The sequence below is a fragment of the Bemisia tabaci genome, chromosome 6, assembly GCF_918797505.1.
Source record: "Bemisia tabaci chromosome 6, PGI_BMITA_v3".
Taxonomy (NCBI): domain Eukaryota; kingdom Metazoa; phylum Arthropoda; class Insecta; order Hemiptera; family Aleyrodidae; genus Bemisia; species Bemisia tabaci.
Window position 1 is genome coordinate 25,325,162 of NC_092798.1, and position 25,852 is coordinate 25,351,013.

Consider the following 25,852-nt stretch of genomic DNA (forward strand, 5'->3'; position numbering starts at 1 on the left):
ATTTCTGACTTACCATGATATTTTTCTTTTTTTTCATCCTTTTGATGCAGACCCTACCAAATAAACTGGTAAAGTTCATTTTTTAATGGTGAACTTCACCATTTTTGCGAGAACAAATAGCAATCAGCTAAATATTTGGGGGCAGATAGCGATCAGCCTGAATTCTCTCAGCATATTTAAATCCAGCCAAAATTTGTGATTTACCTGTAGCGTATTCACCTTAATGCTTGTAATGCCTTCAAGGGAAATATTTTTCATCTGACTGGACTGTAGTGGACCACTAGAAGTTTAAGTTAAAAAATGTTGACAAATACTTTCTCAGACTGTGGTCCGCGATGGAGAACTCTGGAGAATATCCAAGATAAAAAATGCAACAGATATTCTGTTAGCCTCAAAAATTTTGCTGGAATGCCACTAAATAAGTTTAATAAATTTTAGATGAAAATTCATATTGATCAAATTGATTCACATTGATCAAAGCTAGTTCCAAGAACAGTGCAGCATTTCTAATGTGTGCAACATTTTGGGAAAAACGGCAAACAAATTACTTTTTTCCATGATGATGCTGACTTTCTCATCAAGCTCTTCTTTCATGCTATGCTGCTTATCTTGAAGCTCGGTCAACTTCGATTTTAAGGCAGAAGCATCGTTTTCGTCCATTTTATCAACTTCTTTACTCTCAGATTCAAGTTCCATTATGCGCTGATTCAGTCTTCTACAAAACCAAAAAATTCAGAGGGTTATAGATTATTTCAATTATTTTTAATTAGAGAGATTTGCATGTATCAGTGTCATTATGATAATAAAATAGGTTGAATTTTTAGCCAACAATGCTGTAATCATGGAGTTGTTATTTGGTTTAAATTTAATTGCATGCATTTTTTTTCGCCACTGACGTTTTTTAGGGACTCTCTAATCTTTAGAGCTACGGTACAGATCAAAAACTAACAGACAAGTACACATAGAAACACTAATTTGTTTCAATTAATGATTAGTAGGTATACTTGTGTATAAGTCTCTGAAGATAGGAGAGTTTCAAAAGCACATCAGCGGCAGAAAAGAATCCATGTAAATTAATTAAAACTTGTATAACCTAAAAACTTCATGATTACAGCGTTAATGGCTAAAATTTCAACATATTTTATTAATCTATTTAATCTATTTTATTTTACTGAATTAGTTTTTTACACATGGTCAGAGAGAAAACCTCTAAAGATGATTTTGAAAACACTCAGGTCCGATTGCAAACCGAAATGATATTCATAAGACTTGCCTCGTAAATTTTCATAATTCTTTTCCCTCAAGTAACTTAGGAGGTATTAAAGAACATGATTTCTGATCTTGACATTCAGTTGCCAAATAAAGATTGAAGATAAGCAGTTCATATTGCAAAAATTTGTGTCCGTCTTTAATAAAAATGCAATGAAATAATAGCTTGGAAAGCTGTTAAAAGAATCAAGTATTAGTATGATTTATACAACATTTTCTGAAGTAAAGAGGAAAGATAATAAAAAACAAAAAATCCAAAAGTGCTTTTGACATCTTCCTACTTCCGAAAAATTTTAATAAAGAATCCTGATACGATTCTCTCGCTACATGCCACATCATGCACATGAGCCTGGCAACAAGGTGTTCCCATGGTGCCAAGTTTAACCTGTGATGCTGACACTAACAAACTTATGTCAGATACTGATGTTAAATGACAAAAAAAATGACCCCAACACTTTGCAATGCATCTTTGGGGGCAAACCTCGGGCTGAAATTGGACCCTTGTTATCCATTTTTTCATTTCATTTAAAAAGATTTGTTTGTGTTTTTGAGAATATTTCTGGCTTAACACTGGTGACACATTGCGTTTCAATGTGTTTTTGAGTATGTATTTCCCTCATACTCAAAAAATTTGTAAAAAAAAAAAAAAAAAAAAAAAAAAACCAGTTGAACTGATTATAACGATCAAGAAACTTGTTAACAGCATTGACAAATTTTGAAATTTAAGTTTACACATCAAGCTCTGGATTAACACTGCTAAAGACAAAAATCTAATAGAAATAAACAAATATAAAATACAGACAAAACTAGAGAGTAAACTTGAAAGAAAACACATTAAACATTTCAAGAAATTATCTGGGAAAAATGTACCTGTTTTCTTGATTTAACCGATTGTATGCTTGAGTTTTATCGTCAAGAAGAGATTGAACCACTGCCAAGTTCTGGTCTTCTGGCTTCTTTTGATTCAATTTCAAAATTTTGTTTTCCGAATTTAGCTGAACGAGCTGAACCCTAAAAGAGGATGCAAAATAGGAAACAATTAACGAGAGATTGGTACTTTACTTTAAGGGGGCTCTGCCAACTTAAAACATGTTTTCTTCAGGAAATTGAATTTAGGCATTTTGTATCACAAGTATTAAAATAAAGGATAATTTTTTGTTCTTCCTTCACTTTTCTTCATGGCTGTTGACAACTCCCCTTTAACAAGACTTTTGAAGGCAGCAAAATGGAGATGAGTGTACAATAGAATCTGGGAAACTCAGATTCCCTTAATTTACCTTCTTTAAAGTCAAGCTTGACTGGATGCCACGTTAAGATATAATTTTTTATTTGGCATTCATATCCTCTAAGTCACATCCTTTTTTAACTCATGGACTAAACCAATTTCTTCAGGTACACACTGAGATGTGAGTCAGTTTGATATTACTGCTAGAGATTTGGAGTCATACAGAGGGCTAGAATGACAGTTTAAAGTAGGTCTACAATGATTAAAGATTTAAAAAAGGAGGTTCCCTTACTTCAATTCAGCAATGTCCTCTGGCACAATGTCCGAATCCATTATGTTTCCAATTTCTCTATTTTGTAGTTGAACACACTGCAACTCCTCATTGGCCTCACGCAAGGTATCTCGCTCCACAATTAAATGCTCCTTTTCTCTAATTTCTGCATTCAACCGCTGCTTAACATTTTCACTTTCAAACTCTAGTTTGTCGGCGCGTTTAGTTTCTGCATCAAGTTTCTTTTCAAAATCTGCTAATTGCTTTTTGTACACCTCTGCTTGCGCTTTCCAAGCTCCAGTTTTCTTTAAATCCTACAAGAATATAAATTATCATGTTTTCGTTGACAAATCACTTTCAGAGAGGCTGTTCATTTAACTTTGATACATTCTGAGCATATAAACCCTCAGTGGTAACATTCTAATTACTAGAATTGGCTAACACATGACTATTTAAATTTGAAACTTTATTGCTCAAGGATTTTTCTATTTATCAGGGCAACATTTGAACAGGGCCTTGAGTTAATCCACCAATTTTTATAAAGTCTGATGATTAACATCTTGGCTGGTCAAAACTAGCATGATAATTACTCAAAAGTTACAAACATTCAGTGCCATAACCTTGAAACTAGACGTTGATGTGTTTCAAATAAAACAAATACTATGTATTAATGTGGTTACTGTCAAAAACCACTCTCATACCTACAACGGACCAATGTCTCTCAGAAGGAGTATTTCTTCAAAATCATTAACTTTGGATTACTCCTTAAATTCAAGAGGGTACCACAGATTTTAAAAATTGGAGATTCATGCACAACATTTAAACATTTTTTTAAAGACATACCTCTTCTAGTTCAGCATTTTGTTGAATATAAGATGCATTTTTGGACTCTAATAACTTGACTAATCTTTTGAGATCTTCTAATTCATTTAACTTTTTTTTGTATGACTGGATTGTTGCTTCGTAATTTTCAACTTTGTTGGCAGTTTCACGTAGGACATCAACTTCATCTTTGAGATTTCTGGCCTCACCTGCCGTCTGCTGGAGCATGTCAAGCCTTGCCTGAAGTTCCAGCATGGTTTTATCTTGAAGTTCTACCTTCAAACGGTAATCATCCCTAGCTGCAACACAACCATTAGTGTTGATTTAGTTCTTGCTACATGATCAAACACATGTAAATAAACAAGGATATGCGTGTAATCCATTAGAAAATTCTGGTTGAATAAAAATTATATGCAAATGGACTTAAATATTCTCCTCCAAAATAGCAAAAACTTTACTAACAAGAATTTCAATCGAAAGAAATAGAATATTTTTTTTTGAAAGGGGGATGTTAAAGGAAAAATAATTTTGCAAAACATCTTGAAGGAATGAGTAAATTACTTGAGATTAAATAACGTGTAGGATCGTAGTTTTTTCACTAAGTGAGCTAAATTAAGCTGAGCTTCCTTAGGTACAATGTCTTGATGAATGGATGCTTTAGAACCAATAAATATATCCTTGACAATCATTTCCTGAGGGTAATTGTCTATTATTTTATGAATATTCAATCAGTTATATACACTTGAAAATAGCGTCAAAATATACATACATGTTTCTAATTTGTAAATTTGTTCTTTCAAAGATTCAACTTGTCTCCTTAAAAGTCCACTGTTTTTGGGGTCCTCAGCAGTTTCTTGAAGACGCTCTTCAATTCTGCGCTTTTCCTCTAGAGCATTTGCTTTCTCCTCTTGTAATAAGCTAACCTGGTGGTAAAAATCAGGAAAAAAATTGTACATATGACCAAACAATTGAAATGTGTACACAATAAAATGAAAAAAAAAACGATGTTTATAAATTGACCTCTGACTCAGAAGACTCTACATTTCGACTTTTTGCAACAGAGAGAGTTCATTAGAGTGGCCTTAATTCATCATAAAATCTCTGCATTACTGAACGGTGAATTTCAGAGGGTCTTATTGACATTGCATAGTTCAGGACAGCTGAGTAAAACTTTGAAAACATAAAATAAAAAATTAGAGAAGGTACTTAATATACGTTCTGCAAAGCCATTTTTCTTAACTCCTGGCAAACTGAGCAGCATCAATTTAGGGTCCAGTTAACTGAGTGTTTTAAATTTTTGAACAGAAGAAGCTTTGAACATTCAGAATAAATTATACATACTTGCATGTCCAATTCTAAACATCTTTGAGCCATCTGATCCCTAGCTTCAGTGACAACTTGTAATTCTGACATGAGTTGCTGCACTTGCTGATCAAGACCAACTGTGAAGCTGATGGGCCCAGGTCCTGAGCCGACCATTGTTTCTAATTCCTGAATTGATTGCATGATGACTTGTTGCACAGATTCTTCCAGGTCCATTATCTTTGTTATGTACTCTGAAATATTCATTGTGTGAAATGTAGTCAATATATCGAAACAATCTTAGATAAGGCAGTTTGCAAACTGTTGAAGCGTTTAGACAACAATCCTGTACAATTTAAAGACTGCGTACGCAACTGCCCAGATCATACACTCGGCAATTACACAATTTGAGAGTGACAAATGCTTTTATACATATTAATATAGCTTAAAACCTTGTCCTGGTAAAAATGAGTTTATCTGAGGTCCGGCCAACATCAGCGATTTATACGATATAACGACCTGACTCATCTGAGTTAAATATTTTATTAGCTGAAAATCATTGACAGGGTTAAACAAACAACTAAGACATGCCTACATACCTTGGCGCCGCTCACTATTCACTGCACATCCAAGCACTAGCTGAAGCAATCTTGCAATTTCAAGCGGATCTACCTGGTCAGCTGAAAAAATATGATTTTATTCAGATAGCTGCTCATGAAATAGCAAAACATTTTTTTTAGAGTGTGCGATATATTTGATTCTGAATCACACGAGTCAAATGAAAGAGAAAGAAAATGAATGGAGGTGGGACGAAAAGAGTTTATGACAAGAATCATCTCTTTGTTCAACAATTAATTTAAATTGTTTATTTTAAGGAGAATTTGACACTGTTTATCTATACATTTAAGATTTTAAAAGATGATAAATAAAAGAAAAAAAGGCTCAAAACCTTAGGAATGGACAAAACATTATCTATAGATTGAAAAGGTCAAGTCTTTGGAAAATCCCCCGCAAGGGAAATTTTATTGCTTTTGAACAGCCCCTCTTTTTCTCAGATGAGCTTCAGTATTGGATAAAAAGTTGAGGATTACCGATTTTCATGACATCAGGTTTTCCACACTCCGCTAAGCCTTGATTGAAGATATCATTGTAAAAATCGACAATACTCTCGACGATCTTTTTCAAATTGCTCACCTAGTAACAAATGAAACAGGGCAAAATTAAGAAGAAATCATGGAAAAATATAACAGATTAGCCAAGATACTAATAACTTTGAAGCAGTAAAGTTGCAAAGTAATAGAACTGCATTTTTGAGGGGACACACAACACCAAGGAGAAATTTGCCCTTTAACTTTACAAGATCAACTTCCTCTCACTCTTTGTAAACTAAATGATCTGTTAACAGTATACCTTTAAGAGAGTTAACAGAGCAAGCTTCCTGTTAATTACTCCCATTTTAAACTTTAAAGTCTTAGGAGCCAAAATCATTATCTTTATCCTTCGACCTTTTACCTTCTGCCTTCCTTGACAAGATAATTTTGACTACATTTGAGAAATGTCACCTCATTCAAGCCAGTCACTTTGAGAACTCTTTAGTCAGTCAAAAAATTTCTCCATTCAAAGACAGAGAGATAATTCTTTCTCCTTAACCTCTCTGCACATATTAAACATTATGAAATAATGAAACTACTAAACAAGGGCGGTTTCAGGGAACTTGGGGTGAGGGGGGGGGGGGGAGGAGTTGCCCAGAGGCCTCACAGAAAATTCTGAAAATTGAGTATTAAACTCTAGGAAACAATTTGAAAATCTAAATTTGGCAGTTAGTGCTCTAAAATTCTCTTCCTGTTTGTAAATTTTAGATTTTTTGGATGAAAATTGGACTTCTCAAGGTGTCCAGTCCACTCTTACTACAGCTTTTCCTGTGCTAAAAGCTCAGTATTATCTTTTTATCTTTTACCAAAACCAAAAGGCATGTATTGTAAAGCATTCTTCGTAACAAGGTGGTTTCTTGGTGTTTTTTCTTATTCTTTGTAACCCAGTCGAATTTCCCATTACAAAAAAAGAGCCAGGCATTACCTTCAATCGCCAATTACTGCCAACGTCAACTTTGATTTTTGAAAGCCAGGCATCATCAAACCACTCAGGGGCTCTGAAATAAGAATGGTAAACATTACAACAATTGCGATTACAAATCTTAAGCAACAGAGTAAGAGAGAAAAGAAATAATTATGACAGCTCAGTTGGCTTGGTTTTGAGTCAACTTGGGGGTTACACACTCTTCAGGAGAAATTGCACCAATATAGTACACTTTGATAATTTTGAGAAAGGTAAGGATCCTGGTACATAGACAGCTCATGAATTCTCATTGCATAAGAAAAATAAATTAAAAATTAGTTCAGTAGTCGGTGATGACTAGAATGATTAGCCTTAGAGTTTAAAACAGATAAATAATTACAAGTAACTTTCGAACTGAATGGTGGATTAGAATTTAAGGGTAAATTTTTTGGAGGCATGGAGTGACAAGTAAGAAAACTTGGGCCATTTTTTGAAGAGCATTTTGTAAAAGAATAAAACTCTATTATAGCTGATCTTTAAATATCAGTACCCTAGAGCCAATAAGTACGAAACTCCATTTTAGTATTTTCAAGATATCAGGGGAAAGCTGACCAAATTCTGCACTTGAGGAAAATCAACAGAGCATACTATGTTATGTTAAAATGCCTCTGGAAAGCAAAAATTAGAGTGAATAAATACATACATTTGATGCAATGCTTGCGCAATGGCCACACCATCAGTTATCTCATGCAATTTGCTGTGCGGGGCGCTCAACTGAAATGTCTGAAGCTAGATAAAAATAACAAAAATTCGAGTTATTACATTAAGGAAAAAACTAAGACCAATATAAATTTATGCTTAGTCTACTTCTTACTGTGAAAAAAATTCTGCGATTGGGAAGTAATGAAGTTGGAGCTTATCCTATTGACATGATCACGGAAGTACAAAAAATGCCCAATCTTACAATCTTAGAATCGCTGCAAACGTGAGACAAATCTTGGGTGCGGATAAAATTTTTAAAATGATTAACATGTCTTTTTTTGCTCAATTTTTTAAAAAAGGGGCCAATTGCACATTTTACCTTAAAACCATACATTTTGTCATACATTCGGACAGGGCCGGATTGAGGGGGTGGCCACATGGGCCGCGGCCCATGGCGGCAAATTTTGCAATTTTTTTAAATGTAGGTAAAACAAAATCGGATTCAGGAAAAAATTACAAACAAGAAAAGGTGACAAAATCTCTCATTTCCTGAGAGTATATTAATTTCTAATTTTGTTGTCTTTCCGTGATACAAAAGACTGTTTAAGACACATTAAATTAGTCGAGTTAAGAGAGAAACCAAACACGCAATTTGGCCCGGAGCGGCGCAGCGAAGAGAGCAATGATGACAAGGACTTGAGATGAAAAGGAGAAGCCCTCGGCGCGGCGGTTGGCATGTAACACATATTAGCGCCTACAAGAAACCATGAATACTTCACGCATTGCGTCAAACACAGTGCGGTCAACAGCGGTCGGCGTGAAACGCATAGCGCCTGCAAGACTGCATGAATACTTCACGCATTGCGTCAAACACAGTGTGGTCAGTAGCGGTCAGCGTGAAACGCATAGCTCCTACAAGACTGTAGGAATACTTCACGCATTGCGCCAAACACAGTGCGGTCAGCGCGGCGTGGCGGCAGAAGTTAAAATTATTAAACCACATTAATGTTTGTTCTTTCATAATTTTTTGGTTCATTTCTTACAAATGAAAGGCCTTGTCCACACAGAGATAGGCTTACGGAACTGAACTTTCGCATGAAGTTCCTTGTGTTTCCCCGTGTTTTGGAACCTTTGGTACCCCTGTACAGTACAGGCGACAAATTACACAGCTTTATCACATCTTCGTTTAGTCATGTTCATGAGTTAAATAAAATTTCAATTATCAGCTCTCAGGAATAGTTTACTTTAGAATCTGTCTGGCATGACGTCCTCAGTTTTTTAGAATTTTTATCTGGAAACACACGAGTAACTAATACCATCACTACCCTAATAGCAGAGGCTGTCGAAAAAGTTGTAAAAAACTCTAAAATTTTAAGGGAACTTAAAATTGACTTCAAAACTACTTGAAAATTGAAAAAACTCTCAAAATATTCGTACCAGGAAACACTTTTCAGGGCTTTTTTTTTGCATAAAATTGAAGAAAAAATATAAGTAAATTTTTTTACATAAATTTTAAGTAGAATTGACATATTTGTTATTTATAAACTTCCTGCGAGCAAAAACGAGGGGGAAAAAGTGGTGAACAGAAAAGTATAAAAGGAAACGTTGCAGCCCATAAAAATCGAGGGTATATTTTGTTGTTTTTTATGTATATTTCACGTTTTCTTAGAATTAAAATAACACTATTTTGTTATTTAAAAGAATTCCCTAAAAGGAGTTCCTAAAATAAGTATTTTACGAGTTTTCTTACTTAAAATTTACAAGTTTTTTACATTTTTGTTTGACAACTTTTTGTAGAATTTTTTTTAAAGCCATAGCTACTTGGGTACAGGTTTCTCTGAAGATCTTATTCTACCCACACTAAAATCTTGTCATTTCTCTGATGATTTTGATCTTTCGTCACTAACATCCAGTCATCACCCTTGTAATTCAATTTTTCCTTTAAAACTTGTTTTCAATTAATTTTCTGTTAATGCTTCAAATGATTTACTTTGTTCCTCTTCTGATATCTACTCCCTTCAAGAGGCTGAAGTAATACCACCAGGCAATAACATGTTCAACTCACTGTAGTCACATGACATGCAAGTTTTCTTTAAATAATTAAACCCTGCTAGGGGATAGGGAACCACCTATCGGGAAGACATCGCAGAAGTGGGAGCGTGAGAATCGCCTAATTAATCTGTGATTATTAGTTATTCGTAAGCAACAGCAATGTTTTCTGTACGAATTCTACTGTAAGAAGTGTTAAAAGACCTGAGGTGTTGTGAATCTAATGAGTCTCGGTCCGAGGGATGATCAAATCCTAATAGAAACATTGCCTGCTGCGCTTTAAAGTTAGGAGCACTAGATAGGTTGCTCGATGCCACAGAGACTACTGATGAATATGGAAGGAAACGTACCCATTTCAGAAGATTACTGCACAGTTCTTTTTCAACTTTTTCGCTTTCCATCTTAAAAATTCATCAGAACACTTTCAGAAGCTGTACCTTCTAAGGCATACACATAAACACGGAGATCACTGACCGGAGTTAACTAAACAGCGAGGAATAATTTCCTTTCGATGTTCATTCATTTACGAGAGAACTAGAAGATAAGATTGTCACGAAAAATTGAATTTCAGGAAAGATAGGTCAGTAAGACACAACGAAATACAGATAAGATATTATTATCTCAGAATCGGAGCCATGGTTATGTTTACATTCTTGTACAGGTTGCACAATGAAGAAGCTGTAAAATCCCTTTACTCATAGTGGTTTGCACTGTTAACGACCACTTAGCCTTTTTAATTGGATTATAACTCTGTTTAAATGTACATAATGAAGAATTAAAAAAATTCATCGATAATGATATGAAATAGTGTATATTTCGGAGGGATTCAAGGATTACAAGAAATCCAAATATTCCCCAAAAAATTCCCTCATATCTGATTGTTGGATGATGTTACATTGTAAATTCAACAATCCATCAAATTTCATTATATTCTTTGCCAACATGGCTGAAATTCAGAATGATGTAAAATTTTTAAAAGGGTCTAAAGTGTTAGTGAAAGTTGATGAGGCTCTCAAGGATATGTTAGTTGTTACCTACAATCATGAAAGCAGAATTTACCAAGGAGTTCTTATGGATACAACTAATAGGTATGTCCCAGAACCTCATCCATCCTCACAGGTCCTTTGGCCTTGAAACTGCTGAAATCCTCTGATTTCATGCCCAAAAATCCTTTATGAACGTTGCTTGGATGTCTCTCAATGATATAACTTATCTGAAACCAGTACCAGATGGTCAGGCTTGATTGCGAGCCCCGCCCATGTCTGGCACCCTCGTGTGTCACGACACTAGGCTCACTGTGGAACGTATTGCACCTCTCATTACTTGCATGGTTTCGCTTTTGTACCAATTATGCTTGAATGTTCTGCCGTTCTAGACTATCTAAGATAACAAGGCTTCTAAGCATTGGTAATCCTTCAAAATTGAGACCGTGTTATATTGCACGTCAACCACCCCCATTGCCCTAGCCAGCGACTTCTTGTAGAGGTCATCATTGTAGCACCTTTTTCACGTTCTGTGGTTGCATGAGCTGTAGTTAGCTGCAAATGTTGTCAATCTAACCTCTAAACAGTAGAAGCCAAGTGAAATTCTAAGTTGTTGACCATTTTGGCAGAAATTTCTAGACGGCTGGCTTTTCTTCATTGTTAACATACCACCTACCGTAAGATTATCAAACATCAACGTAGAACGTAATCTGGATGGCGCATCATGATCTTTTGGCAATACGAAAGGTAGGCAGCCTGGATTGCATGTAGTATCGGGAAATTCAAGGTATCAGAGACACCCTCGGGCAAATCAGATGTGCAGCCATACTCTTACAATGGGTGTCACACGGGCGTAATACATGTACATCAGGAGGTGAAACTCAGGTGAAGGCACGAATTTACCCTCTAGCTCTCTCGCCCCTCCTGCCAAAGGTCAAGCCTAGCGCGCTGTCTTAATTGCATTTCAAGTCTATGTTTATAAAAAATAACACACATTTTTATGCTTTCCCTTCTTGACTTGATGTTCTTGCTTCAGGTAAAACTGCCAGCTTTGCTATCAGGCTACATACGTGATAACTCAGAGTGCTACATTCTGACTGAGGGGCACAAAAGTTTACTGAATTTATTCAAAAACGTCAACTTCGGTACTTACGTGTTAAACCTATAACATTTTCCAAGTACTTACTCACTATCTCTTTGATGTGAAAGGTAAGAGATCTGGGACCCAATACCTCTCCGCATTCCAGCACTGGGCGCTTAAAATGTAAATTTGGCCCTGATTATTGAAACAAGTGCACACTGATGGACTGATGAAGTGTTCAAAATTAATAGTTCAAGACGTGATTTGCTGTTTGGTCCCAATATGCAGACCTGATCCTTGGTTTCAAAGCTTGATTCTGATTGTTTTGAGATGAAGACAGTAGAACAAGGCTAAGTTTGCAAAATTCACTGAAAAAATAGTTCATATCATCTCTTCAACAGAGAACCCTCCTTAGGTCTTGCTATACAACAGATGAACATTTTAAAGATATGGAGAAGTGTATTTTTTGCTGCAGCTTCACTGAAGTTAAAACTTGGGGGACGGGTACCACTTCATTCTGGAATTTCATTTTGTTTGTAATGGAGGTAACTGCGAGCCTCAAAACAAGCCCAATATAAACTTCGTACCTTAATCAAAACCCAATCTCTTTTTTTTAAAAGAAACTTGTCCACTTTAAGTCTCGCTTAAACCTTCAGACAAGCCAAACCATGATGACTGATCGGTCATAAAACACAGGTCATTCAAAGGCAAGGTAGTAACAGATTGCGAGGCACATAAGAAAATCACATCTTTTAAACTATTCTTACTTTGGAATAGAGACTCAAAAACATGTTTAAGAGGTCTATCCAAGAGTAAGATTCATTTTAGGTATTTTTTTTTTTTAAATTCTGAATCATGTTGCACTCGAAGGGGAAATGGAGTAACGAAAACTCTCCGAACTATTCAACTGACCTCACTCCAACCATTAATCTGACTCACAATATTTGTTTGTTTCAGACAATTCCCATGTGGTGTGAATGCATCGACCAGTTTTTTTGCTCCATTGACAGCAAAACAAGAGGAAGAAAGTGAGAAGCTTTATTCTGTTAGCCAGAGATGTACTTATCTTCAAGAGAAATCAGCCCTAGCCAAAAACTTACTGCCCATAAATGGTTTCAGCAGGAGTAAAGGTGCAACACGAGGCAAAACAAGAATGACAGTTAGATTACGACCACGACAAGTGTTATGTTCAAAATGCCGCGGAATTTGCAATGAGAATTCTGAAAATGTTGACCACTCAAAGTCGCACAAACCTCAACCAGTAGCTGATCGACGTTTGTCTTCCCCCGAAGAAAAGAGTCCAAGATCCCTTTTTGCTGAAAGCCAACAGGATAATCAGCCAAAAAGTGAAAATTCCAAACCTCTGTTGCCGTTACTCATTCCAAAAGTTTCGAGAGTTAAGTCAAGTGATATTTCAAATATGATGAACTGTACAAAATTAGCTAATAAAATCAAACCTGTAGTCAATGGAAAAATCTGGATGAGGCCTCAAGGGGTTCCTGTAACAGAACCAGATGAAACAATGGAAGATGCAGAAACAGTCTGTGTCATGGGAGTTGAGGGCGGTGAAAACTCTGAATCAATTGACAATAAAATGGTGTTACGGAAGAAACGGAGTGTCGGGTCTATGGAAGACCTATGGGATGAAAGTGTTTTTGAAGATGCACTTTGCAAAACACGCACAACTCCGGTCATCAAAATATCATTTGGAACAGAAGGAGAGGGTACTGTCGTTAAGATTCCTTCAAAAGTAAATTATGAACCGAGTGAGAGTGAACCAGAAGTCGATATTGAAGCACACTCTAGTTTAGGTAAGTTGAAGTAAAATTTAGCTCTCATTTAAAAATATATACTTCCTCAAGGAGCCTGAAACCTCTATTCAAAATACTTTTGCAAGTAGCGCATCAATTTCATAGCTACATGGAGAGAAACAGAAATAAGTCTCCTAGTGGCAAAAAAATTGTTATTCCTCTCATACTTTTCAGTGGAGATTGGGGTTAAATTATCATCCATAAAGTAAACATTTATTTTTATCACAGCACTCAAATCTGAACAGAGCGTTAAATATTCTGAGATGGTGTAAAATAATAATTTCGACTACAACAGAAATTTAGCTCTAGCAGTGTTCAAATTTCATTTTATGGCTTAAAACAGGCGTCTTGGGAAAATTATTGTTTCTGGTGTATGTCAGGACTATGCACACCTAATCTTTGCTGCTGAAGCGGAAAATGAAAGTAGTTTTTTCCCAGCACCTATCAGTTTTTCGGAAAATTGAACTTTCAGAGCAAACTCTCGTTTTTGATAATTTAGTTTTCCAAAAATATTGGAAAAAAACTAGGGTCATTTTTTACTTCAACAGCAAAAATTAGCTAGGTTGATCTTTATTAGATGCGAGGGAATTTTTCCTATCCTTTCCTACTCAGAACGGTCAATCAAGCCTTAATTACATGGTGGTAAATGGAGGGTAGAAGGCAATTAACTAGAAAAAGCTTGTTATTAGGAAAATAATGGAAAATTTGTCCGGCATGAAATTTATGTTTCCCTTTGAATTTTCGACCGTAAACTCTGATCATGGACCTGCTTCTTTTTAGTCAATGCTCAGATTTTCTGGAAAATGAAATTTTCTTTGGAAAAGGTCAACTTTTGGGGAGAATCCTGATTATTCCTGGTCAAACCAAACTGATCTAGAAAAAAAGTGGTTATTCTCTGAATCAGTGCTCAAAATGCATGCAGGATCTAAGTTGAACTGTTGGGCAAATCAAAGTATAAATTTATTTGCTGATCAGCGTTACCCTTCTGTTTGTAAAGATTATCATTTGTGATCAGTTCTCAGTATTTTCTCTCACTTGAATTGTCGTTCATATTCCAGGATTTCAAGAAAGCAATGAAGCACAGTCCATTGCTGTAGTAGAAAGTGCAAACTGTGAGAAGACTGTCACGAGGGCAGCCAAGCGCGCTTTAAAAAAAGCTAAAAAAGAAGCAAAAAGGAAAATGTTGGTCAGTTCTCCATCTGGACGATCACCTACATATGAAGCTCTCTATTACCGGAGACATCGACACAAAGTTAAACACAAGAAGCGAAGGAAGGAAGATCGCCCAGAGACCTATAGTGCAATGAAGGAGCGTTGCCTTCATCAAAAGCTCTCCATTCATTTGAAGCGGTTGAATGCTAACGCATATACAACACGCAATGAGCTAAGTTCGAGTCCTAATAGTCATTCATCCGAAGAGCCTGATCCGGAATTTCCTCCAATTGAAGGCCAGCTTAAAAATTTAGAAAATACAGTTTCATCCTGTACAACTGTGGAAGGCTGTCAGTTAACTGTAGGTGATATTATTTGGGGCAAAATCCATGGATTTCCTTGGTGGCCAGGCAAGGTACATAACTTTTTCATTTCTTCTAGTCAGTGCTAAGATGATCTTTTAAGAATATGACTTCTTTTTGGTTTTGATTCTGGGCCTGATTCTGATTTTTATTACTTAAGTAGCAAGTTTACACAGCCAAGGAAAAGGAATTTTTGTTCCTCTTACAGAATTAGAGGAATAACCAATCACTAGCTGTACTAATGGATCAACGCATTCAAAACACTTTAGTAGCCCTTAGTAGTGGTATTATTATTAGTAGTAGCAAATTAATGAAAGATAATCCTTTCATGCATGGGTACAAAGTAAATTGTTTCAATTGTAAATTGGTTCAAGTAAATTGCATTTATGCTACTGGCCCAAATTACAATTTTGAGAAATACTTTTATAGAAAGACAGTTACGGCATAATTCAAACTCTCAATGAGCATTAACCAAGACAACTTATCAGATTATGGTCACTTTGGTAAAGTTCTACAGCACTTTGATTTTCTACTTCATTGCTGCCAATAATGAGACAAATCATGGACTCTAAATAATGAAGTGGTTGGCAATAGAAAGTGCTGCAGGAATTTTATTTGAATGGCTTTTGAATTTTTAGATCACCACGACCTGGGGACTATTGTACTCTGTAAAATTTTTAATTGTGCGATTTGCCTAATTTTCAATGCTCTCTAGCCTCATTCTATCATGAGATTGAAGCAGTCGCCTTCAGATTTTATCTAAAAACCCTCAATGAGGGCCACTCTGTACAATCTGTATTAAATCTGGCTTATTTTTCAAAGAATACTCCTATGAGCAAGGACTCTAGCAGTAAGAAAATAGACTACATGTTTTTGTTTTTTTGTGCAGGTTCTAAGTATTACAAAATCCACGCCAGATGCAAGTGATGCTCAAGCATACATTGCATGGTTTGGTTCCTCAACTACGTCTGTGATGTCCTGTGATCAACTCGCACCTTTCCTAGAAACATACAAGGTGAATTAACTTTTCTCTTTTTTCCAAAAAGCTAGTCTGTCAACATCAGTTTGCTTATCTTATTAACCACCGCGCCGGTCCCCAGGGACTGGCAATGGTTGGTCCTGCCGCGCTACAGTTTGCCTCATGTTTTGCGGCAAGTTGAGAGCACTAAAAACTGGCAAGTATGACAGATATTGCTCCAAGGCAGCGGAAGCGCTATCTCTTGGACGTTGGTGTAACGAGGAATTCTGATATCTGATGATAAGATGTACTCTTTACTCAGCAAAAATAAGTTAAGAATGGTTTTGTAAGCGCTGGTCCTGTCAGGCTGGTGTGGCGCAGCGGCGCATATTACCGTTGCAGTGAACGAGTAAAGAGACTCTTAAAATTGAGTAGCTCCTTAACAGCTTCGGAATTGAAAGGTGTTTTGTTGTATTCTTAATTATTCAGGCTCTGTTTGATTTTCTCATGTCTAACTCTGCATAATTTAAATGAATTAATTCAAAAAGAGATCACAGTAATCAACGGAAAATCTGGCCATGCATTAAAGCCTCCATAATCAATAAAAATAGTGAAACCCACACTCACTTTTTCAATGAAGCATGCAGAGCGTGCGGCCTGATTGTTATAATTTGTACCATTGCGACAAGACATCAAAAATCGATGTAATACACCAGGCTCCGTCTTGTCTTATTGTGCCAGCAAAGCCAGAAATAATTTTTACAATCAAGTTGCTGGCATGCTTTAATGCTTTAGCCCAATTCATCTTGTGTAAATGCACTCCCATTCATAAAATTTAATTGAGATTTGCCAGATTAGTGGAGCTGGTACAGGTTCTTTTTACTTTTAGTAAGTTGTAACAAATTTGTTGTGTTTTGTTTGCAGTCGAGGTATAATAAGAAGAAAAAATCCCGAAAATATAAAGAAGCCATTCGTCAAGCTACTAGTGAAGCAACAGCATTGATAAGTCAAAATATTGAAAGCATTAGGCCTGCGGATTCTAATTCAATGGAGGCGTCTTCTTGGACGTAATATCTCAGGCTGAGTTTTCCTCTCGGAAACAAAGTCTCCGTTAGTTGTTTTGTTACCTGTTTTAGTTTTTCCAACTCATTTCCTTCGGTCTTACCCACAATTCTGGCAATGTGTTATGATATTGCTCAAGTACATCAAGTAGGTACATGTGTTTGACAGGTACCTATGAATTAACCATGAATAATTTTGAATTATCCAGCTTGGAATTGTTTTTGGAATGCTTGGAATCAAAATGTTTTAAATTAAAGGAGATTATAGTTCTGAAATGTTGTTAGCAAGGGCTACAGCTAAGTTCTTTTCCAATTTTTCTACAAAGATTTGGATTAATCTTTTGAATTGTTTGCTTGTTAACTAGAAATGATTCCCTTTTTTCTGCATAGGTGCTTGTGTCCATATGAAATTAAGAAATTTTGGAAATCATGACTATTGATATAAGAGATGCCCAATGTCTAACAGCATGCTCGGATTTTGAGGCAATTTTTCCAGTCTTTTTAATTTAAAGATTTTTAAAATTAGTGACAGTTAAGCTCTAAGAGAGTTAGGTTCTTTCAATATGTATATTTGATCAGAGAACATTTTTTATCCAATAGTTGAGCTTCAAATGTAAAAAGTTTTGCAGCCCTATTGACTCAACAGAACTTACAATAATTTTGCAAGAGGTCAAAATTAGGCCAACAAGGTTCATAGCTTCATAGCTAAAGCCTTTAGCATGACTCTTTTTGGTTTTGGAGAGTTCTCTCATTCCAAGTAGCTTTCTCCTTAAATATGTTATCGGTAACAGTAGCATATGTTGACACTCACAATTTTCATAACCTGTGAATCAATCTTTTTTTAGGTTTTCCCCTTTTTTGTGATGATGTTTGAACTCAAAGGCAATACTCTGTCTCATGTCCCTAGAAAATTGCTTTTTTACGCATATGTAAGTGACTGAGTTAGAACGAGTACTACCTACTACTCTTGTGTAGCTCTTTTCAACGGACAGATGGGCATCTTTTCTTACAGGGATTGATAAAAAAAATTTGTTCAAACTCTTTTCTTGGATTTAATTGATGTCTACAAATAATGTTCATCATAGACGAAGTTGTCTTTGGCAGTTTCTCATCATAGAGAAAATACAGAAGGTGGCGGCGAGGCAGTCACCTTCGAAAGTCGCGTCTCAGAAATGTACATTAACCTATCAGTTAATGAAAATGAGGCTACAGCTGTCTTGTATACACTGCTTCATACCAACGTGACTAGAGCAAAGATGGAAATTTTTTTACATTTCTGGGATGCATTCAGAAGGTCCTCGCAACGTCTAAAAACAGTGATTTTTGTTTTTGAAATTTTTCAACACCCCTTCTCCCCTCAACCCTCATCTCCCACTCTTTCTACAGTTCAGTCTTCAACATACTTATGTATCCTGATTATTTGTGATACATCGATACTGGAGCTCCATTGCAAGGAAAATCTCCTGTGAGTTCCAGCAATGGAAGTACATATTTAAGTAAAATATATTATCCAGAATAGGATTAGTCACGTGGTCTCCCAAGCCTAAAATATTCACACGGTGCAGATGTTTTCATTTGGTCTGGATGTTAGGTTTGGGCTAAATTTCTCTTGTGCCCCCATTTTGTGTATAGCACCTTATTACGATAGATTCACTGCTGTATCAGCAGGAAGATCATTTGAAATGCCTCCGGACTTCCAAGGCTTTAATATTATTAATTCAAAAGAAAATTAATCAATTTCAATTTTTGTGAAATTTATTCTTTGAAATTTTGTATTTTCTTGCTGTGATAGAGAAATGTAAATCCCTCCACTTGCCACCACCCTCTGTATTTTCTCCAAGGTCACCTATAGTTGCCGAAGAATTTTGTGATGGTATCCCTAAAAAATTACAACCGAAATGTTATGCTCAATTTCGCTTGAAGAACAAAAGAAACGCTCTTTTGTGAAGAACTGTCCACTTAAAATTTTACACCATGGCACATAAAACCAATATTTTCCGTGTCTATATTTTTTAATAAATCATTTTTGTTTTATCAGTGCAATCGCTCTGTGCTCTGCAAAAACTAAATGTTTAACGAAACTTGAATTTTTCACATTTTTACTTAAGTATTGCTGCCAACAACTAAACGAGTCGTACCTCCATTTCATTGTTTTATCTTGTGTTATGCAACTAATTGGTTTTGTACTCGACAGAAAAGAAAAATTTAGTCTGATGCTTTCAAAGCTGTGACAAATTTTTTTTGTTATTTTATGCTCTCTTTCTTTGTTAATTTAAAAGAAAGAAAAAATTCATTTTGTTGTATGATTTTTCCAGGGTTTCATGCATTTGTTTCCAATGAATCTGGAAACACTTCTCATAAGTTAGCACTCCTCTCATTGTTTCTTGCAATTTACCAAGTTTCTTAGATCTTAAAACTTTTTGTAGGTGAAATGTGACATCATCAGACCAAAAACTGTATTATGTTTGTAAAATTAGTTTTCCGCTGAACTATTCTTTTAAGTTTGTTTTTGTTTTTTATTTTTAGAGAATCTACCGCGTTTAATAGTGAACAAAACTCTGAATGATGAAATTTTTAAACATTTTAGACCAATTTAATGTATCTTCATTTTGTGATGCTGCTGTTGTGTTAATTTTTACTGTATTTTTGTCTTCACTGTCCAATAATTGTAATGTCTTAATAGTTCTCCTGTATGATTTAATGTATAAAGCATTTTGTAAATTCTGAAAATTGGACATGGTGAAGAAAATTGGAAAAAAAGAATATCAGATCTACTTACGTCAAGTAGTGTTTCTTTACCGTTTAAGAGGTTTATTAGCAGTTGAAGAAATTATACTCTTTTCTGCTCTTCTGAAATAGTGGTGTTTATTAAGGTACTGAATTTTAATGCGTAAAGTAAACCTCAGCAATTCAGCATTCCTCACTGTGGCCGAACAACATTAATTCTGCATCTTTCTCGAATACACGTATGATTCACACTAAATTTGTGTAAAAGAGCGCTGTAGAAGAAGAACTTTCTTTATGGTGGGTGTGTTTTAACCCAATGGTACAGACTAAATGCACCATGATTTTTTCCTGCAATTTTCACTGTAAGCCTCTTTTTTCCATTTTGTGGGTCCCCACTTCCAGAGAAGTGCTCAGTTACTGCTGTTCTTCATAAGTGAGCACTGTAATCAGGCGCTTGAGTTGAAGTGCGGATTGTAGAAAGGGCAATTCTTGCTTGCGGTGTCTCAGAAATTCCGTTAACGCTTCATCCATTATGATCAAGGCAAATGTATGTAATTTGTTGAAAATTTTACTGAACATTCTCTGTGATTTTACAATGCTTTAAATGAAAATTGTTAGAGAGCTCTCCCAATAGTCTCTGAAATATGTATAAATCAACTTTGGAGATTCTAAGTGCCCTTTCTGCACCCAACGCCTCAATTATTCTTTCAGTGCTGGACTTGTCCGTTAAAAGCAGTTTTCATTGTTGATTTTAAAATAAATTAGAAGTCTTGAAAATAATTCTATAATTGAATATTCTAGGAGTCATCCATGATTCATCTTTTGGGAATCATTGATTGAGCCTTGTTGACAATTCTTAATTTCCTCAATGCTTTTCTGAAATTTCTTTCTTTTGTTGTAGTAATTTAAAAATTGTATCATGGAGATGAAATATCCCTTGAAGTTTCAAAACTCTTAAGTATTGACTACCAAGTAGCTATAACTGTCAATCAGCTATAAAACAGCTCTAGTTGTCTATGAAAAAGCATTATTGATCGGTGCGGCCACTTTTAGAATGAGTCTTTGACTTCGAGCTAGAAGTCAAATTCCAGTTCCTGTGTCCTAAAGAGGGATGCTTGAAACAAATTTTCAAGAAATGAAATTACTTTTAAAATAAACTTTCGAGTTATGTTATTCTACGTAATTTCTACCGCATGGAAAAAGTCTCCATAATTATTCACAAGCTTGCAAAGCTGTCAATCATACAAAAGGTGGAAATCATTTCACCTGTTATCTCATAAAACTGAAAGCATTTAGAACTAGGTGCTGCCTCTCTTGTAACCTAGTTTCAAAGGATAACCCATTAGACCAGCGGGCTGATAATTGAAATTGATAGACAAAGAAGACATTGGGGGTATGGAGCGATCCTGTTCGTTTAAATGTATGGTTTTTATAGACTAAAGGAGAAGATGCTTGACTAACTGTCAGGTTTCTCATGGGTTGCCGGTAGTTGTTCTATTACCTACTGCTTTTTTGTCCATTGCAACCTCCAACTTCCACCAATAGGTTCCCTCCATATCCCTTTTGTCATCTTTGTCTATCAATTTCAATAAATAGTCCGCAGGTCACATCAGTTCTGTTGGCGTTGATATTGGTGACACTCCTAGTAGCACAGCCCTTGAGAGAACTCATGAAGAAAATTTAAAACAGGTAATTTTTTCGAGTCAGAAAATTGTGTGCAAAAGAGGTTGCAACAATTTGAATTCAAGACTTTTAAGTGAAAAATTCGTCAGTAATATGATACAAAAAAACTACAGTAAGCTAAATTTTTATGTTTTTTCCTGGAAAAAAATGTACATGGTATTTTCTTGTTAGTCTATTTCATCATTTTTTATGAAATCTTTTTTTCAAAAAAAGTTTTATTGTGTGCTACTAGGAATGTTTCATATTTTTGTTCCTTAGAGTTTTAGGTTGGCTGTAGAAACTTATTCCTTTTTTCTTTCAGGAATTGCTTTGCAATTATTCTGTTCACACCACCTCCTTAGTTTCACAAATCCTATAGCCAAGATGCAATGAACTTCTATGGACAACTGAGAGTAATTTTGAGCTTGTAAGTGTTTTAATTGACCTCTTGCCACCAGCTGGATTTGCCTTGTTCCCAAATGTCTTTCTTAAAAAAATTGGGAGATCACATAAACGAAGTTGTAATGTAGCTTTCAATCTCACAAGAAGCCCCTGTTTAACGACTCTATTGGTACTTATAGTTACGAAAATTTTCTTTGAGGCTTGTAGAGGGTTGTCAATTGCTATACTCTGATATAAAAAACTCTTGAGTCCATGTTTATGAATGATGAACTTCTTTTATTTATGTGGAATAAATGAAAATCTGAATGTTGCAAGCATGTTTGGCCTGACATACTTTCACAGTAAAATCTACGCCATGTAGAAAGCAGCAGAACATCTGCCATTTTTGCTCAAGCATTGAGAGGAAGTACAAGGATCAAGATTGTAGGTCCTCTGTCACACTTCCTGAGTGGGTGAGGACTCGGACTTGTGGTGCCAATCCACTAATAAAAAATGTTCATGGAGATGGTTGCCAACCTTTGGTTCTAATGGCAGGCCTTCTCTCCTGTCATCATTTCAATCAGAAAATTTTTGTGTACAACTGATTTTCCATAATGTTGTTAGCAGATAATATTAACAAGTTGACAAGTGCTGAAGTCAACTTCTCTCTCTTCAGTCTCGTCAGCCAGGACAATTTTCCCCTCCAAAATTTTATCCAAGATGGCACTTCGAAATAATTGAGAATCCTTGCTGTAAAAAAGAGTTCTTTTTCTGGCTATCGTAAAAATCAATAATGTAGACGGAGAGTGTAGCCCCAGATTTTGTCACAAATTCAATGTTAGAAGAATTTAAGTAATATTTCAGTTAAATGGGATTTTAAAACTGTGACATGACTATTGACCCATTCGGTGAAATAATACAACCTGATTGATAACAGACGGCTGAGTTGCCAAGTAAGTAAAATTAATTTTTCAGTATGTCAAGGGGTCGGGGGTCGTTCATTAACTGCGCAATGTTTTCCCTCCGGTTTTTCAATCCCTCTCCCTAACCTCATGTAATGCAAGTCCAGATCCCGCTTGCAAGAATTATGTGATGTCACTTTGACCTGACACCCCCCTCCTGAAAAGAGCATGAAAAGTAATTGTTAGAATCATCACTGTCTTGAGCATAAACAGAAAAAATTGCACAGCAAAATGCCGATTCAACCTGAAGAACCATATTACATGAATTTTAGAGAATGCCGGCTAAATTAACAAACCACACACCTCCTTCGTGACTTATCAAAATTCACTTTTTAGTTTTTTAAAGAATAACGAATGAAAGTATTTTCACTGATTCTACGTTCTATAGTAGAAAAACTTCACAGAAAATTCTAAGAGAAATTATTCATCAGCTCGAACCTGACGACTTCTTTAATTTGTGCAGATTATATCTCCTTTTCTTATATGGCTTACCTAAGCACTTTTTTAATCTGAGTCCCTCTGGCTGTACCTACAATGTAATGTTTGGTTGACCCTCACCCCTCTCCTCCCTTCATCGCACCACAGGAACCTTCAGAATCCCTCTTCTCCCCTAAGTGCATTACGAGATTTATGAACGGCCCCCATTAGTAAAAACAGTAATTTTTTTTTTTTTTTTTTTTTTTTTTTTTTTTGTATTCAAGATGTGTCACAGGCAGAGACATTTAAAGTGTTGTATACTCATTTTTTTAATATTTTCAGCAGTATTTATCCATTTTAATTTTTTAACTTTTTAAATTTATTTTGTCAAATACCTTCCAAAGTTCTGAAAACATTTCAAAAATGTCACAACTCTAGGCAGTAGTTTAAAGCATCACACACCTTTTTTTAATTTTTTACTCGAAAATAATGAGGCTATCTGTTTGCTTTGGAAAGGCCCATCATAATAAGCGCATTATCTTCTCATGAAGAAAGGCTGAACTATGAGCTCGTGTTTATTCCTCAATTTTTTTTTTTTTTTTCCAAACAGATATTTTAAGGTGGGGGTTCACATCTGAGAATCAGTGTTTTGCATGAACTCCTTTTATTAATAAACACTAGATTTATAACTTGTATAAGTATGATTAAATGTACATGGTATGCATTAAAAGCTTATTTTTATTGTGTATAATTCAACTTTATACTTATTTTTATAAATGTTTAAGTGAAATGGAAAGAAGTATACACTTAAAATATTTCAAAGGAAACTTCAGTTGGTTTTTTTACTCCTCCCTCCTTGCGCTTAGTTGTAGCAACCTCCACTTCTCTTTCATTTGACTTCTATATTTTAAAATTCGGTTTTGGAATGTTCATTGCCATTTAAAACCGTGAAATTTAAATACTGTTCGAAGGGTAACTCCTTCAGTCTATTTTTCTTCCAAATTTTTGGTTCGGAAGAACTGCATCGTGGTATGACGACGTTTTCATAATTTTCTCGGAAAACTCGACATTTCTTTGGATGAAAAAAGTATTTTGGGATGCATTAGTTGAGAGTAGGGGTGAAAGAAAATTCCATTCTCTCCCATATTTTATGGAGCAAGAAATCAGCAGGTAGCTAAGAGGATTAACATTAGATAATTTATACGGATGGTACTATCGCCGAATTTAGTTTCGCGCATAGGCCGCTCTAAATCAAATGTAAACTGTGCGACACTCACAGAGGAACGAGAGCGTTATCAGGCAACGCGCCATCGCTAAATAGTCACCAGAGACTCTGCGCAAACCCAAATTCGGCGATAATACCTTCAACCCCTCATCCTCATGAAAGTCCATAGCTGTAGGAAGGAGGTGTCTTAATGCAAGGGCAGACTTGCCATTCAAGATTAACTATATCTTGCTTTTTCTTTCTTCAGTTTTGTAATTTAACTAATGGTGATCTGAATTAAAAGGCATAACAAGGTCACTTCTTTCACAATTACCCACCCTGCCTGTAAAATTTACTGACTTTAAAACTAAATTTTGTGATAAAGCTATTGAAACTAGGATCAAAGTACTTTCTTCCTAGCAGAAAAAGTGGTGGATTACTTATGGTACAACCTTTATGATTCTGGTTGGTTCAAAAATGCGTTGAGCTGCTCACAGCAGATTCTTCAGGTTTGTAAAAGACACAACTGAGGATTATAAAATCGTTTATTTGAACTCAGTGAACCGAGGTTACTTTTTGCAGTGAGCAGTCACACTCGCAAACAGATAAAGTGAAAAAATCGAGTTGCAAAATTACCGTTTTATATGCTTCAACTCAAAATGTATATAACAGTGAAAACAACAAAGGAATTAAATATGACAAGATACTATCTACAACACAAAGAGCAATTAGAGCCATTCTCGTGATGATCTTTTGAGAGCATTTCTTTTCCTAAAATATTCTACTTTGCGTTTGGCCCATCTATGCTTTGAGGTGAAAGTTATTTTACACAAATCTTGAATGACAAACTGTTGGGGCTTTTCTTTGAAGACACTCATGATTTCGTCCTTGTTTTGCACCTTCAACACTGAACTGACTTCTGTTGGTTGTTCCTCTGGTAGTGGCTTAGAAAACTCGTAGGGAAATGGTTCTTCGGGATGCCAGCAAACAATTGTAGATCCATCTCGGGTGACTACTATTCCATTCTTGATATCGTCTGTATCCTTACGAATGAAGCTAGACGTCGAAAAAAAGTTTTTTGAATAATTAACCGAAGAATCTGACACTTTGGAGCAGAACCTGGCGATAGGCGTGAGACATCCCCTAACAGAAGATAACATAATGAGAGAGGATGTTAAGGGTACTTTCACTGGAACTGAACTTGCAAGAAATGTTTACGTAATTTAGCGCTATAGGAATTTAGTAATATCTACGAAAAACAAAAAAGCAATTGACTGAAAGCACTTGAAAAGGGGAAAACGCACATGACCGAGGCTGCTGAGAACCAAACAAATAAACAGACAGGATTGAGGTTATGTCACGCACAGGAATAATCAACGTTGCGCAATTGATACTC

General features: G+C 35.7%; 2 protein-coding genes across 2 annotated transcripts; one reads left to right on the forward strand and one right to left on the reverse strand.

The window, feature by feature from the left end:
• Positions 1-465: 465 nt before the first annotated feature.
• LOC140224908 (protein Hook homolog 3-like) lies at positions 466-10,339 on the reverse strand. Its single transcript, XM_072301978.1, has 11 exons — positions 10,046-10,339; positions 7,648-7,733; positions 6,966-7,038; positions 5,981-6,083; positions 5,489-5,569; positions 4,929-5,143; positions 4,357-4,510; positions 3,609-3,886; positions 2,787-3,079; positions 2,140-2,280; positions 466-715 (listed from the first exon to the last, which is right to left on the reverse strand). The coding sequence occupies exons 1-11, from the start codon at positions 10,094-10,096 to the stop codon at positions 481-483; spliced, it is 1,710 nt and encodes a 569-aa protein (XP_072158079.1). The 5' UTR covers positions 10,097-10,339; the 3' UTR covers positions 466-480.
• Positions 10,340-10,577: 238 nt separating this feature from the next.
• LOC140224907 (uncharacterized) lies at positions 10,578-24,079 on the forward strand. The gene is made up of 5 exons (XM_072301977.1): positions 10,578-10,783; positions 12,717-13,570; positions 14,629-15,137; positions 15,974-16,099; positions 16,967-24,079. Exons 1-5 carry the CDS (start codon positions 10,581-10,583, stop codon positions 17,111-17,113), a joined length of 1,839 nt encoding a protein of 612 aa, XP_072158078.1. The 5' UTR covers positions 10,578-10,580; the 3' UTR covers positions 17,114-24,079.
• Positions 24,080-25,852: the final 1,773 nt, after the last annotated feature.